The sequence below is a fragment of the Engystomops pustulosus genome, chromosome 3 (assembly GCF_040894005.1).
Source record: "Engystomops pustulosus chromosome 3, aEngPut4.maternal, whole genome shotgun sequence".
NCBI lineage: Eukaryota > Metazoa > Chordata > Amphibia > Anura > Leptodactylidae > Engystomops > Engystomops pustulosus.
Genome location: NC_092413.1, coordinates 127,511,597 through 127,528,056, shown reverse-complemented (window position 1 = coordinate 127,528,056; position 16,460 = coordinate 127,511,597). Strand labels below are relative to the sequence as shown.

The 16,460-nt window shown below is 39.2% G+C and overlaps 1 protein-coding gene across 1 annotated transcript in view; it reads left to right on the top strand.

Moving 5' to 3' along the window:
• BCKDHB (branched chain keto acid dehydrogenase E1 subunit beta) overlaps positions 1-16,460 on the top strand; it is a 102,994-nt gene that overhangs the window by 68,118 nt on the left and 18,416 nt on the right. Inside the window, exon 9 of the mRNA XM_072142064.1 lies at positions 9,742-9,828. Within this exon, the coding sequence (XP_071998165.1) occupies positions 9,742-9,828 (87 nt within the window). The remainder of the gene's footprint in view (positions 1-9,741; positions 9,829-16,460) is intronic.

Genomic DNA, 16,460 nt, shown 5'->3' with positions numbered 1-16,460 from the left:
GCTCCGTAACCGGTGAAAAGATGAAACATGTCCTATCTTTCCTCGTAATACGGCGCCGTGCGCCATACATCGCTATGTAGAGGGGCAGGGGTAAGCAGCGCTCACCCCCTTCTCGTCTCCCGGGCGCCAACATGTGCTGGCTCTGCTAAGGTACGGCGGGCACCATGTCGTGTGAATGTAGCCTAATTGTGTGCAGTAGTCTTATGAAGCAAATAACTCACATTGCAAAAAACTTTGTGCAATTCAATATTGTTGCAATAAACTGCAAAAATACTTAATACTAGTTTACGGTACATCAATATTCACAATCTTTGTCTTCAGGATAGATAGTAAACTTTATTAGATATGACACAAAGTAGTAGGCCACCGTCTTCATATTCTACAGTGGAACCAAGGAACTTCAAGTTATTTGTGCACGTATAGATCATATCCTCCATAATGAATTGTCAATGTGTGGGTGTCATTCAGAATCTGTGTTTGCTAAAGAAATTCATTGTATGTATGTATGTATGTATGTGTATATATATATATATATATATATATATATATATATATATATTTTTTTTTTTTTTTTGTCAATATAGATTGTGGTGGTCACCTCTTCTCTTGTATTACGCTTGGTGTAATAAACCTGTCTCTCTATACATTCTTTTTGTAAATTAATTTGCTAGCATTTCCAGTCTTGTGACCTGGTGGTGATATTTTTAAGCAGAGCAGTATTTTTGTCATGGAATTATCTTTATAATGTTTTTTACTGAACTTGCAGTGAAATTATTAGAAGCCTGAGGCATTTGTTGTAGAACATAAGGCAGATGCTATTTGCTGGGGTTATACAACAATATTGCTTATACATTTATTTTACATATGAATAAGTGGTGTAAAGATTTATCATGCAAGTTTTTAAGCCTAGACCATTTTTTAGAAGGGATGTTGTTAAACTAATTTGATGACTAGGAAACCATATATCAGTGACTGGTGTAACCATCTGTGTATCCTGTAGTGGATGTAATCATGCAAGGGTAATCTAGGAATGTGCACTGTATCAATGGTGACTTTAAAGGGAATGTTCCAAGTTTTATTGTTAACCAAACCAATTAGACTCCCACTTATCACGAGAACAGAGGTCTCATTTACACTATTCAACTGTGCATCAAATTAAGCATGTATACTGCATCATCTCATATCTATAGGAATAGGATATGCCATCAATACTAAACTGGTGGAGGGCAGACCCTTGGCCTTGTTACCCATCAGCTGTATGCCTCTAAACACAGGGGCACAGAAATGATAGGTGTACTCCAATTCCCTTTCAAAGAGAGTTGCTGCTTCTGGCCACTACAGGAATATGTAGTTAACTCTTTCCAGATATGTGTCCCTGTTGATTGGTTTAGGGGAAAAGTGTCTCACACTTCTCTCATCAAGTTACTTCTATTTAATCCCTTAGAGTTGTTTCATGTATCATTGTTATCCTCTGGATGGGGCATAACAATCTCATTGATACAAATCCGACTGCTTGGAACCCCACTGATCACACAATTGGGGATCCTGTTCTCACTAATTGAAGTTGCATTGGAATTTGTGAAGAACAGCACTCCGTGCTCTGTCTCGTTCACTGCCTAAAGGTTATCTTTTCTTTACCTATAGAATACAGTGAAACCTCTGTATAATACCACCTTTTATCTAAATCACTTTTTTGTGATTTTAATGTGTTTCCTTGAGAACACCAATTTGAAATATAACTATTTCAGAGGTTTCACCGTATAGTCCTTTTAAAATTGCATATTCTGAATGAGTAAAACAAACAGGAAAATTGGTTCAACATGGAACGGAGTTGAAACTTAAAACAACTGGGTGTTAAAAGTAAAGTTCATGGCGTTTGATCCTACTTCGCTAATATGAAACTGAATATTGAAGTGTGAAAAAGACTTAAATATTGTGTTGAGTTGTTAATCTGGGTTTTATGTGTGAATGTGTTTGTCATTACTTAAAATGCATGTGTATTCAATATGGTTGAAAAATGTTTACAGCTGTGACTCTACTGACTAGCTCAGTGATGGCTAACCTATGGCACTGGTGCCAGAGGTGGCACTCAGAGCCCTTTATGTGGGCACTCAGGCCATCAACAGAGATGACTCCAGGTCTCTTCCTGCAGTCCCACACAGCCCAGGACTTGCTGTGCACAGAGCTATTTTAAAGTGACAGCGCTACCTGGGACTATTTTCTTCTTTATTGGTGTCCTCAGGTGCTGGTATCAATGAAAACTGTGACAGAGAAGGAAGTATAAATCACAAATTACATTTCTGTGCTGGCACTTTGCGATAAATAAGCGGGTCTTTGTTGTAGTTTGGGCACTCGGCCTCTAAAAGGTTTGCCATCACTGGTCACTAGCTGGTGCTCCTTACTCATAAGTTTCCTATATGTGTGAATAAGGTAAATGTTTTTGTGTTCTTATTTATTTGATGTGATGCCAATACAAGCAATTAGCACCACTGACTCAATACTTCACATTTTCTCTGCTTTCCACAGGTAAATACTTTTGTGCAAAATTTTTTTTCCATAAAACATTTTCATCTAGCGATCAGCAAATACATAGTGAAAAACTTTAGGGTACTCCATACTCCATACTTTAGTCCATATGTCCATAAATGTTAAAGCGCCATACCAGACACAATAGCAGACTCTGGAAAGCAGAGAAAATGTGAAGTATTGAGTCATCGGTGCTAATTGCTTGTATTGACTGTGGATTTGCCAGATCGGGAGGTGACTCGCTGTTGTGCCCTGACATAAAGTTTGCCATACGTGTGAAACACACACTGATATATCTTACAAAGTGATGTGATGCCTACATTTCTCTTTGGTGTTAACAAATGAACTTCTCTTAAATACTTGTGCTTAGACACTAAATGGAGGGAGATACACACACATGCACAAAATATACACATGTGCGATTTGAAGACTTATTAACGTGGCAATACACTGAAATGAAGAATGTGGTGTGTGAGTATTACACAACTTTTTAGACCTTGTAAACACAACTTTTTTGTACTTCTACATCTTGGCATTTTATTTTTCAGCAAAAAATTGCATAGTTCATGATGGCAATTACAAAAATGGGCAATTTATTCATTTCATTGATCTGCATGGCTTTGAGGCCAAATAGAAATGTTATGACAGCTGGGTTAGTTGGTCTTTTTGTTCCGCGTGTACAATGATTACTATCTAACAGAAGTTGTTAAAGGGAGTATAACCAACAAATCAGTGGCCAGGTCACAGATGCTTGAGGCTTATCCCATGTTTTATTGTTAACCCCTATCCACAGCATTCGGGATAAAAATTTACATGGATGCCACTATACATAATAACAGAGGCACCACACATGCACCATTACAGTGCACATTGCCAGACAACACATCTATGCCGGAGCTGCGGAGCTTCACTCCACCTCTGTAGTCGGTCGGGGAAACACAGAAACCGCACCTAGCTCACAGGCACACTGCTCCTGCCTGATATTCTCAAGAGCTGCGGAGGAAGATGTCGCCAGAGAGGAGTGTCAGCCGCCGGGAGGAGGCAGGGTAGCTCCACTGCCTTCATGACTAGGTCTTTAGTTAGAGGGGATGAATAAGTCTTTTCTTGTAGAATAGTGGTTCAAATCCCATGGATAGAGTCATCAGTGGAACTTGTATGAAGGGTACCGAGTGTGGTTTAAGTTCATTCTTTGATAGGCCAGACTGTCTTGGAAGCTCCCATAATGAATAGAAGTACAAAGGAGGTCCACCACCTCTTCTCATAAAGTTTTAAAACAATTCCTTTTCCCAACTGTAACCACTGACCTCCAAAGCCAGTCCTTAGGTCTGGGATCACATTATGGCATTTTTTTTTTGTATTCACTTATTTATCAGAAGAGTTTGGGCAACAGGTGTGTTGTAGTGTATTATATAGTTTAATAGGTCTTACAGGTAACGCTGGGCTACCTGCAATGTTGTTGCCATAAACGTAATTGCTAGTGGATTCTAAGCTAATTGCATAGGTCTGCCAGTAATACAGAGGCTCAGAGAGTACAGCATTCATACAGAAATGCACAAGCGGGCTCAGGTGCTCCAGGAGCTTTTAATGTTTACTTTTGCTGTATGGAGTATGAGTTGTCTGCGATTCCCAGCTGTGTTTTGTGGAAAATGTTTGTGTTCAGATAGCTCATGATGTTAGAGTGGATTTATAGCTGTTGACATCAGAAATGTGTGCACGGTCCAAGTGTTTTTTTTTTTTTTGCTTTCTTTTTTTTCTTAACAAATGCTCAAGCATTTGTGTCATTTTTGCATGTTTTCAAGTGTTATCAGATGGTAGTGTCAGGCATTTAGTGATTCCTAAGAGGATGTATAAAATTAATCTTAACAGTATATAGTTCTTTTAGTCCTATTATGTTTAAAGACTTTAAAATGCACCATACTGTGAGATCCACTCATACGAAGACAAGAAGACAAAGGTATCACACTATTTGTTTGCATTTTAACCTTCCCTGCAATATGGTAACGGGGTTTAGGGCGATGAATGTGTTAATGTTAACCTGTTCTTCGGTGGTTACGGTAACTCATCTCTACATACGTCATCGATGATCATTGTCCCTCTCTGAAGGAAACAGGATAAGGCATAACAATCTGATTGGTGGGACCCCAACTGATCACAAGAATGGACACCTATTCCATTTGGTATTTGTGGAGCACGGTCCATGGCTATTTCTGACAATCCCATCACTGACTATTTGAGTTCCAGTGATATCTGAGCACTGTGTCTGGCAATTTACACTCCCAAACTATTGAACGGAGCGTCGGAACACATGCCTGCCTGGATCACCGGGGATCCATTTCTGTGATCATTGGAGGTCCCAGTAGTTGGACCCTCCCCACTCAGATTAGTCTCCTCTGTCCTTAAAGGGGCTGCACTATGTGGCATTAGTTGAATTATGGCAGTGTCTTTTGCACACTTTTTAATTTAATAATAATTATTTATACAGCGCCATGAAATTCCACAGTGCTTTACGAATCATAATTTCAAGGGTTTTTTATTTTCTATATAGTATATTCGTATTGAAAGAAGTGAACAGAAATTTGGTTAAGTAAACTAGAATGTATTTTAGATTTTTTTTAAGTAGGCTCCTATTAGCTTTGATTACATTTCTGCAGACTTTTATGCATTTCTGTCTGCTTCATGAAATATATGAAGTTTTTCCGCTTGCGCTACTGGTATATGTAGTAATTTAAAGATTTATGAAATCTATCTATAATGTAATCTTTGAAGCATTACTAGATCGCAGCATTACAGGAAACTGAGGCTTGACAGGTTACAAATGTTTTAAATGACAAATCCCATTTTAACTTGCATACCAGCTTTTCTAGATTATATACTTAATGGTATATTTTCCACAGAAGTTGACGTTTGTACCTATTGATTTAGACAGGGAAAACCTAGCTATCGAGAATGTGTAGTTCATGCATTGTGGCTGATCAAGATTGATTCTCCTCTGTTAATGGGAGGAAAGAGTCTATAACCAGTGGGGATATTTGGAACATATTTTACAGGTCTTAACATTTAATCTTTTTTTGACTTGAATTTGAACTTTCCATTTGTAAATCTTTTAGTTATGTTCCAAGCTTGGTGCCTAGCCACATCTGGACATGATATCCGGAAAGGGTAACCTATACTTTTTTACAACGGAGGATATGGGACTTCTTGTGGTTCATGTACAATATATTCAGCCGACTTGGAGATTTGGATAAAGATATCTTTAGAATAAATCATTCATTTAGTTATTGTATTCAGTTTTCTGTACTTTGGTAACCTTATATACTCTGCCTTGTTTTCTTTGAGTCGAGAGACTATCATTAACAGCTGATTCATCTTCATTCTTGTCACTACTTCAGTTACAGCACTGCTTTATATTATGACACACCATAAAAATATATTTCGACAAATTGCCACCCCTTGTCTTTTTATTTTGTAATTCTGATTTAGTAACAGGGCTAGCAATTTATTATATTGTGCCTTTCTACATTCACTGTATTTCACCAAATGCCAAAAATGATATAGAATATACAGGAATGAGACATGACTTAAGATTTATAATTTAAAGCGGTATTCTCGTCTGGGCATTTACATTCAGTTTCATTAATCTGCTATATATATATATATATATATATATATATATATATATATATATATATATATATATATATTATATACATTTCTTCAATTGGATGTTATTAAAAAATGTACCTGTGTGAAGATAATTTCTAATAAATGTAGTGATATGGTCAATTACAAACAAGACTGTGTCATTGGATACGACCACCTCTGCTGGAGTGATTGCACAAAGAAACAAAAGGTTTTTGTATATGAAATGTCCAAGAGTTACTGCATATACTACAGCCGTCCTGTGGTAATGAAGGCTGAAGCCAGGAGGTCAGGCAGGACTCAATAGTGAATGTCTGGCCATTGCTGCCAAAATGTGAGGTGGTCATATCCGAGGAAGCTATCTTGTTTCTAAGGGACACCATGGCTACATTTATGAGAAATTATCTTCACACAGGAACATTTTTTTAAAATAACATCAAATTGAAGAAATGTTAATATGTGACAAATGAATTTAATTAATCGTAAATGCCCAGATGGAAATACCCCTTAAAGTGAATACAGGTTACTTTTTTTTTTTTTTGTAGACAATTCCTGTCCAGGATAGCACCTCGTCCTCACACTCGTTAGAGGTCCAAATCATGGGGACACTTTCAATCACCAGGATAACAGTGGCCATTATTTGGGGAACTAAGTGAATGAGCATTCGTTGTAGTCTCACCATTGTACAGTGCTGTGGTTGCTACAGGCTTAATAAAAGTTTCTTGTTAAAAGGAGCACTGTTGTGGAGAGACCAGATAGAAGATGGCTACTGGTCATATGTCCACACCACATGTCCTCCACCTGCCTTGGCAATGTGCAGTAATGGTAGTTTCACACATTACTATGATAACAGAGAAGGACAGTCTGTTAGATCTACTGTTACTGAAAACTGCGGGATCATGGGAGTTGTAGTTGTAGATAGATTTTGGAGATAACTCTGTTTACTTTAGAAAGGATATAAAAGCTTCAATTTGTGATAATTGACATTGAGTCTTGTTGTATTCATTAATTTATAACATTATGGATTTATCATGCTGTCTGAAAGTCAGAATAATTCTAGTTGCCCACGGCAACCAATGACAGCTCCCCTTTAAAATATATTAATGAGCACTGATAAAATGAAAGCTGAGCTGTGATTAGTTGCCATGGGCAACTAGAAATATTCTGACTTTCAGACACTTGATAAATCTGCCCCTATGATTTTGCATCAGAAGCTCCTATTTCCGGAAGATTCCTTTGATGTTAGGGTACACTAAATATTAACATAGCAACAGTTTTCGTCATAAAATCACGGAATGTATTAGTAATAATAAATTAACTTTTTTCTTTTTCTTTTCTTTTTGTCTTATTGGGGTACTCTGAAATACATGGTATTCTGAAGCATTATTTGTGTTAAATATTTAGGTCTGCTTATGAGGATAAATAACCAGGCCTATGCGGATACATCAATAGGCTAGCCACAGAATATATACTTTTGGAGAATTATGCAATCCACATCTGGCTTGTGGTCTTTAGCATTGCTGTACTTTGGACATCTCAGGATATGCCTTTAGTTCATGGAATATGGACTATATTAAAATATCCTGCAGATCACTGTTTATTATGTATCACTCGTTCACATACAGTTTTTGCAGATAATCTTTCAGAGTGCTTTACGGATCCATGTCACCATAGCACAGCAAAGCATGACAATGCACTCTGAAAGATTAGTCTATAAAGCATTTTATCACAATCTACTGTATGCCTTACATTGCATGCTCTGGATCCTGAGAGATGAGAAGTGTGAGCCAATGGAAAAGGGATAAATTATTTGTTGCATGTTTTAACTTTTTTTTCAGTAGTATTTTTAGATCTTGCGTTTTACTTTTGTGTTAATGTGGGTTTGTCACTAAGATTTGTCAGACCTGGTGCCTGTTGGAATATTAATCCTGATGGTCTATGACTGTTTTCTTTATATGTGAAAAACTGAGATTTGAGCATTTTCAAAAGGAAAAAAGGTATACATGGATTTAAGCTACTTTTCAATATGTGGCACATAAGTAGAGGCTTATTAAAATGTCAGGATACATTAGAGTCATATTCTGTGACATGAAGATTGCTCTTGGCCTTCCATAATTCTCTACTTTATCAAGTGATGACTGTTTTCCATAAAATTACTATGCAAGGAAATGGTTCCTGTACTCCACAAAACTATCATTCTAAACATGTTACCTATATATTTTAGTTATAGAATAGGATGACCTGGTCTATTGAATCAGGTTTACTTTTTTTTTAATATTGTGGATGAATGTGGGTGCGTTGCTTACTTGGAGAATAATTGTTTCCAGATTGTTCAATGGGAAGAAGAGAAATGGGCAAAGACACTGTACATTTTGCTAGGATATCTTGGCTCGCGCTACTCATGTTGGGGATTTTCTGAGTACATTCTATCTTAATGTTGCAGATCTACTCAACACCTTGACAACAACAGTGATCTCTTCTTCTAACTGAATATCACAGGTTGGCTTGAGGAACATGACAAAGCGTTAAAGGTGTCTCGATTCCACTGATTTTTAATCTAAACAAAAATCTGTGAATTGGGAGGTAGCCCCTCATAATTTGAAGTTATTAACCAGGCACTTTTTTTGTTCCCCTCTCCAAGGTATAGTGACGCTAGAAATATCTACTGAATTCCATCTTATAACAATTCTCTGTAGCAGTCTATGTAGGGGGGAGGAGGGAGCAGGGACTGAATGAGACTGTAAATTGCTGCATAGGAAGGTTTTTTTTTTAATCCATGTTCCTGATTCACATAATTGCAAGCCAATACAGTTAATTTCCACCTACCTACCTATCCACCTACCTACCTAGTTAATTTAAAGTTAATTTTGACCTACCTGCACATAGAAGGAAAGGGAAATGAGAATAGAGCCTGCAGAGTAGAAAACTGTTAAAAAAGTAACACTTTAAAGGATCAGCAGGTAGCATTTTGGTGCCAGATACCACAAGACACATTCGGAGTCCATTTTACTTTATTATTTTATTTATCATTATTGTTTTTATTATTATAAAACATATTCCAAATATAATGGTTTTATCTACATTACACATATACTAAAGTATCTTGGGACCTTGGATGGAAATATTATGTGTTTATCTTGTATTTGGCATTTTTTGCATTACTTTACATCATGGACAATATTTCTTATAGAAATTCATAAACAGTACTTATGTACTGTGAAGAAAGTGCTCAGCAATGCACTGCAGGCATATACATTTCACAGGTTTTTTTATTCTAAATAATTAAATTAGTTTTCATCTTTAGTTTTAATGTTTCCTGAAAAAGCATCAGAAGTGATCTGTTCACCATGCATCTAAATTATCTGGTGCACATTATATTCGAAACGCTGTACCAACCTTCCACTGAATGTCTGGGAAGATGGACAAAGTATGGTTTGTTTTTAGTATCTCTAGTTGCTCTTAAGGTTTTTAACGCCATATAAAATATGTACACTGTTAAATTAAATTTAGGTTTTTAAGTGAAGTAATAATGCTTTTGCAGGGCATTGAATCATTCATATATATTGTTTTTTGTAGTCTGTGGCAAAGACTGGCCGGTTACTCATCAGTCATGAAGCTCCACTAACAGGAGGGTTTGCATCAGAGATAAGCTCCACAGTACAAGTAAGTATTTTTGTTTTTTAATAGAAACTTGATTTTTTTATATTTTGTTGCACAGATCTTAAATTTTTGCTTGTAATATTTGTTGATGTGTAAATGAAGTATGTTTTATGTTACAAAATGTTGCACTTCAGTTATAGGAGCCCTACAGTTTGGGTTATAAGAAAAAATGAAATGTTCCCAAAGTACCTTGGCAAGGGCTCTATTGTAAAGATTCTTTTTTTATTTCTAGAGGTTGGCAGGAACAGAAAGTTTAAGGTCATCGGGAGAGAAAAATGTTGGTTTTGCATTAATAACAGACAAAACTATATTATTCAATGTTCCTGCTTGGTCTGCACATTGGCTTTATTCTTTGCCATATGTACGAAGTGCACTGCTAGTTTTTTGTACCCCACACCCTTGTTTTCTATATGGCAGTAGTGCTTGATCCACCCTTCCCCATATATATTTTTTGTATTCTAGGATGCAGTCCTGCTTGGTGGCAGGGTTTATGCTCCCTCGCACAGTGTTAATGTGAATTGGGGTCAGCACAATGGCTTCTCTGTTATACTGATTCAAGTAAAATCCTAGTATATAGCCTGCCAGCTAGTATATAGTCAGAAGCCCCCTGCCCCCAGTATATAGACTGCATGCTCATGCTCTAGTATACAGCCAGTCCTCTGCCTCCAATATATATCCAGCAGCCTCTGCCCCCAGTATATAGCTTGCAGCCCCTGTCCCCAGCATAAAGCCTGCCAGCCCCTGTCCCCAGCATAAAGCCTGCCAGCCCCTGTCCCCCAGTGTGCAGCCTGCCAGCCCCTGTCCCCCAGTGTGCAGCCTGCCAGCCCCTGTCCCCCAGTGTGCAGCCTGCCAGCCCCTGTCCCCCAGTGTGCAGCCTGCCAGCCCCTGTCCCCCAGTGTGCAGCCTGCCAGCCCCTGTCCCCCAGTGTGCAGCCTGCCAGCCCCTGCCCCCCAGTGTGCAGCCTGCCAGCCCCTGTCCCCCAGTGTGCAGCCTGCCAGCCCCTGTCCCCCAGTGTGCAGCCTGCCAGCCCCTGTCCCCCAGTGTGCAGCCTGCCAGCCCCTGTCCCCCAGTGTGCAGCCTGCCAGCCCCTGTCCCCCAGTGTGCAGCCTGCCAGCCCCTGTCCCCCAGTGTGCAGCCTGCCAGCCCCTGCCCCCCAGTGTGCAGCCTGCCAGCCCCTGCCCCCCAGTGTGCAGCCTGCCAGCCCCTGCCCCCCAGTGTGCAGCCTGCCAGCCCCTGCCCCCCAGTGTGCAGCCTGCCAGCCCCTGCCCCCCAGTGTGCAGCCTGCCAGCCCCTGCCCCCCAGTGTGCAGCCTGCCAGCCCCTGCCCCCCAGTGTGCAGCCTGCCAGCCCCTGCCCCCCAGTGTGCAGCCTGCCAGCCCCTGCCCCCCAGTGTGCAGCCTGCCAGCCCCTGCCCCCCAGTGTATATAACAAAATGTGTACTCCCCTTGCGAAGTACTCTTTCTGACCGCTTTTATCAGCAATTACTGTAGAGAACCACACGTCCCCTTCAACCCAGCATCACAAGGGAGCACAACGTCATGCAGAGCTAGCACTCTATTACTGTGGTCTTCACACCAGTCAACCCCATTTACTGTGCCATCTGTCGTTTTGGTGGCCGGTACAACTTTTTTTCTTTTTTTTTTTTCTTTTTTTTTGTGATTGACGTGTCCGAATTGACCAGCCAATTGCATCGCCTGCCAAGCAGGGGTTGGGAACAATTTTGCCTGGGCTACATGACATAATGCCCTACTGGATTGCAGACATCTTCACTTTGTTTCTGCACTGCTATCAGGTGAAGGCTTAACATAACATGACATGAGTTCAGTACATATACAGCACTTGTGGTCTACAGGTCAATAATACTTAAAAATATGAAACTAAACATTATTTTATATTGGTAACATATATTTATGACTGGGCCACATATGTTGCACTCATAAGCACTAGGTTTCCTAAATAATCTAAATAGAGAAAGTTACAGCTTCTAGTAGGCTACTTGTACTGATCCTGAGAATACTGCCAACATGTTCCAGCTGTAGAAATCTTCCTCTGATTTCCTCTGATACTTTTAGAATGATAGTAACAATAAATTAATGAAGAGCAGGCTGCAAGATCTCAGGGCAATACAGGATGTGCCCTTGTAGTGTAGTATTGTAATACAATTACATTTTTACAAATACATTTACAGATGCACGTTTTCTAAGGGATTAAACTAATCCTCCTTTTGAGTAATTGTTATTGAAAATGCATTAGTTTAAATAAACAATGAGTGTGCTGTAGTCAAGCTGCGCGAGACATAATCTCCTAAACAATGTAAATATTTAATTAAAGGATTGCTTGCGTATGCAGTTCTTGATATACAGTGATACGTTAGATGTCTACTACAAATGTGCCGTAAGAAGGAAAATAAGTGAAATTCTTTTTTTGTTGGATTAAGTGGATAATTGTAGAGCCAAAACTGTTAGAGATCGCGGTAGATATTTTTACATGCATGTGGAACTAATAAGGTTTCAATAGAGAGTCCAGTTGGAGTGCACGGTTATTTTCCAGATTCTGTTCCATCCATACAGTGAGATCCTTTTGCCCGAAATAGTTATCCTACTCTAGATCTGCTACTATATATCATCAAGTACCTGAAATTATAAGATCTTCTTGATCAGCAATGAAATAGACACTGAGAATTATGTGTTCAGATGTGATCTACAGAAGTATAATATTTTACTATGTATCATATTTTATCCACCAATAATCTTCATTGCTTAATAATAATAATAATAATATACACTCACCGGCTACTTTATTAGGTACACCATGCTAGTAACGGGTTGGACCCCCTTTTGCCTTCAGAACTGCCTCAATTCTTTGTGGCATAGACTCAACAAGGTGCTGGAAGCATTCCTCAGAGATTTTGGTCCATATTGACATGATGGCATCACACAGTTGCCAGAGATTTGTCGGCTGCAAATCCATGATGCGAATCTGCCGTTCCACCACATCCCAAAGATGCTCTATTGGATTGAGATCTGGTGACTGTGGAGGCCATTTGAGTACAGTGAACTCATTGTCATGTTCAAGAAACCAGTCTGAGATGATTCCAGCTTTATGACATGGCACATTATCCTGCTGAAAGTAGCCATCAGATGTTGGGTACATTGTGGTCATAAAGGGATGGACATGGTCAGCAACAATACTCAGGTAGGCTGTGGCGTTGCAACGATGCTCAATTGGTACCAAGGGGCCCAAAGAGTGCCAAGAAAATATTCCCCACACCATGACACCACCCCCACCAGCCTGAACCATTGATACAAGGCAGAATGGATCCATGCTTTCATGTTGTTGACGCCAAATTCTGACCCTACCATCCGAATGTCGCAGTAGAAATCGAGACTCATCAGACCAGGCAACGTTTTTTCCAGTCTTCTACTGTCCAATTTCGATGAGCTTGTGCAAATTGTAGCCTCAGTTTCCTGTTCTTAGCTGAAAGGCGTGGCACCCGGTGTGGTCTTCTGCTGCTGTAGCCCATCTGTCACAGTTCGACGTACTGTGCATTCAGAGATGCTATTCTGCCTACCATGGTTGTAACGGGTGGCGATCTGAGTCACTGTTGCCTTTCTATCAGCTCAAACAAGTCTGCCCATTCTCCTCTGACCTCTGGCTTCAACAAGGCATTTCCGCCCACAGAACTGCCGCTCACTGGATGTTTTTTTCTTTATCGGACCATTCTCTGTAAACCCTAGAGATGGTTGTGCGTGAAAATCAGCAGTTCTGAAATACTCAGACCAGCCCTTCTGGCACCAACAACCATGCCACGTTCAAAGGCACTCAAATCACCTTTCTTCCCCATACTGATGCTCGGTTTGAACTGCACAATATTGTCTTAACCATGTTTACATGCCTAAATGCACGGAGTTGCCGCCATGTGATTGGCTGATTAGAAATTAAGTGTTAACGAGCAGTTGGACAGGTGTACCTAATAAAGTGGCCGGTGAGTGTATGTAATGGTAAGAATACTATACTCAGAATATCCCCTCTGCTGTAATGCATCAGACTTCTAGAGAGTAGAGGTAACCTCAGTAAAGGTGCTATTCTAGTTCAGTGATTTTCAACCTTTTTTGAGCTGCGGCACACTTTTTATACTTAGAAAATCCTGGGGCACACCACCAACCAAAATAGCACAAAATGACACTAAAACAGTCATATTCTACATATAGTTAATAATATAGATTCTAAATTTATTTTACTCACTCAGTGTGAAACCTGGGCCTGTTTCGATAAACACAAAAGGGATATCCTGGCAGGAATGGTGGAAAGACACACACGAAGCTCTTCCTCAACAGTTCTCAGTTTCTCCCTGGTTTTAGTATATGGTACTGATTATTATGTGGCTCATATGGCCATGAGGCCAGAGTACAAGTGCCAGCTCATATACTCAGCATATGAGCTGGTACTTGTAGTACTCCAGCCTCATGACTATAGTATTTCTCATTTTACATTTCTCATTGTTATATGCAGTGTACTGCTGGAGTACTAAAAGTACCAGCTCATATGCTGAGTATTCTGCAAACAGTTCATATACTCATATAGCTCATATACTCAAAAGCTCATATAGTCAGCATTATTGGTGGGCATACCTTGGCGGTGGGCTAATGCGAGAGTCTCTCCGCTCTCAGGATGATGCGCCGGCCTCGGTGACATCATTTTGTCGCGCAAGGTTCAAAGCTTGCACATGTGTTATTGTACACGTCTCCTACATTGTAAGAAGCCGTGACTGTGTATGTTAAGTATTTTTTATCATTCATATACAAAGGCTGAAATACGTATTGAAAACGGAACATTTTTTAAGTAAATATATTCCTAAAAGATCTATTAAATTGAAATTCTCAGCAGATATCGGTAAGAACCCTTTCAATCCACACTGACATAGAAATAAAACCAGAGATGTCCACACATTAAGTCATATGTAATAAGAAATTACACAGGAAAAGTCTTGGAAATGCTGTTCACTATAATGTTCCCACCTCCAAACTTTACTGTTATCATGTTTTGTGGGCGCATATGCAAAGATGGGGCGTACAATAGCATTTTTAAGGTAAAATTTGTATCTCATCTGAGCAGACGCTATTCTGCAAGTATTTCACATGCTTGTCTTAATGTTGCATAGCAAACTTTAAACACACTTGAACTTGCTTCTTGTTGAGCAGTGGAGTTTTGCATGGTGATCGTGCATACAAGCCATGGAGTTTAGTTGCTTTGTTTTCTGTAACACAATTGTACCTGCTGCAAGTTTTTCTGTAGCTCTCCACAACAACTTTCTGGGAAACTCTTCTGATAATTATTTTTACTCCTCTGTGGTTTATGGTTAAAGTATGTTCTTTCCACTTTCAGATTATGGCCCAATTGGTGCTCCCTGGAGCCTTTAATAGTTGTACAAAGATCTTCATGGTTTTACCCATCCTGAGATATTTCTTGTGTGGCACATTGGTAATGAGACACTTTTTGTAAAGCCATCAATTCAGATAGATTTCAGCTGGTGTCATGACTTTCTGTGGCTTTTTGCACCGCTCTTTCTTCATAAAATAATTTTTCCAAGTGTAATTTTTACATTGTCAAGCATAACTCCATTTATGGTAATCTATGGTTTGATTTCTTTTCCTGTGTGCCTTGAAAGGATTTTTACTGACATCTGAGGAGATTTTCATGTCAATAACCATGTCATATTGCCATATTTACAAAATTAGTGACACGTTCAATACTTATTTCAACCGTTCTCCCTATCTCTCCAAAGAATGGATTGTTTCACATCTGGTCTCATAAAGGTATTCTAATTGCTATATTTAGACTTTTTCTGGTCCCTAGTTTCCATTTTCTCTACATTTCGATGGTACCTCCGAGACCCTAAACAGTAGTCTAGAGTTGTTGTAAAAACTAAAAGCAGCTGTTCTTTTAATAGACATTCTTATGTTACGATTTCTTGTTTAATGTTGACATTCCGTTTACATTTTCCTATGTATTTTAGGTTGTTCACTTAGATGGATGATATATGTAAGAATTGCATATCCAGTCTCCATTCAAGCAACAGAATATTCTAACTTTCTGAATGGGTTTAACCCCTTTTCGCACCAGGACGTTCCCCAATGTCATGGCTTGGCATCGGGTGATTGCAAATTGGTCACACACTGACATGTTAAATATTAACCATTTAAATGCACCCTGCAAAGCTGCCGGTAGTATTTAAATTCTTTCCGCGCATGGGCATCGCCATCGCCATCTTTGTCTGAATCGCCACTCCCGCTTAAAAAATTGTGAAAAAGTAGAAAAAATATATTTGTTAAACAACCATAATTTTTAAAATAAAAAACGAAAAGTTCAAATCATCCCCCTTTCCTTAGAACTTATATAGAAATAATGAAATCATAAACATGTTAGGCATCGTCACATCCCAAAATGTCTAATCTATCAAAATATAAAAACGGATATTTCCTGGCAGTGAACCCCATAGCGGAAAATATCTCCAAATGTCCGAAACAACACTTTCATTGGTAGCAATTAAAATGTTATCTCATTTCACAAAAACTGATGTCTTGCACAGCTCAGTCCACCAAAGTATGAAAAAGTTACCGACCTCAGAAGATAAAA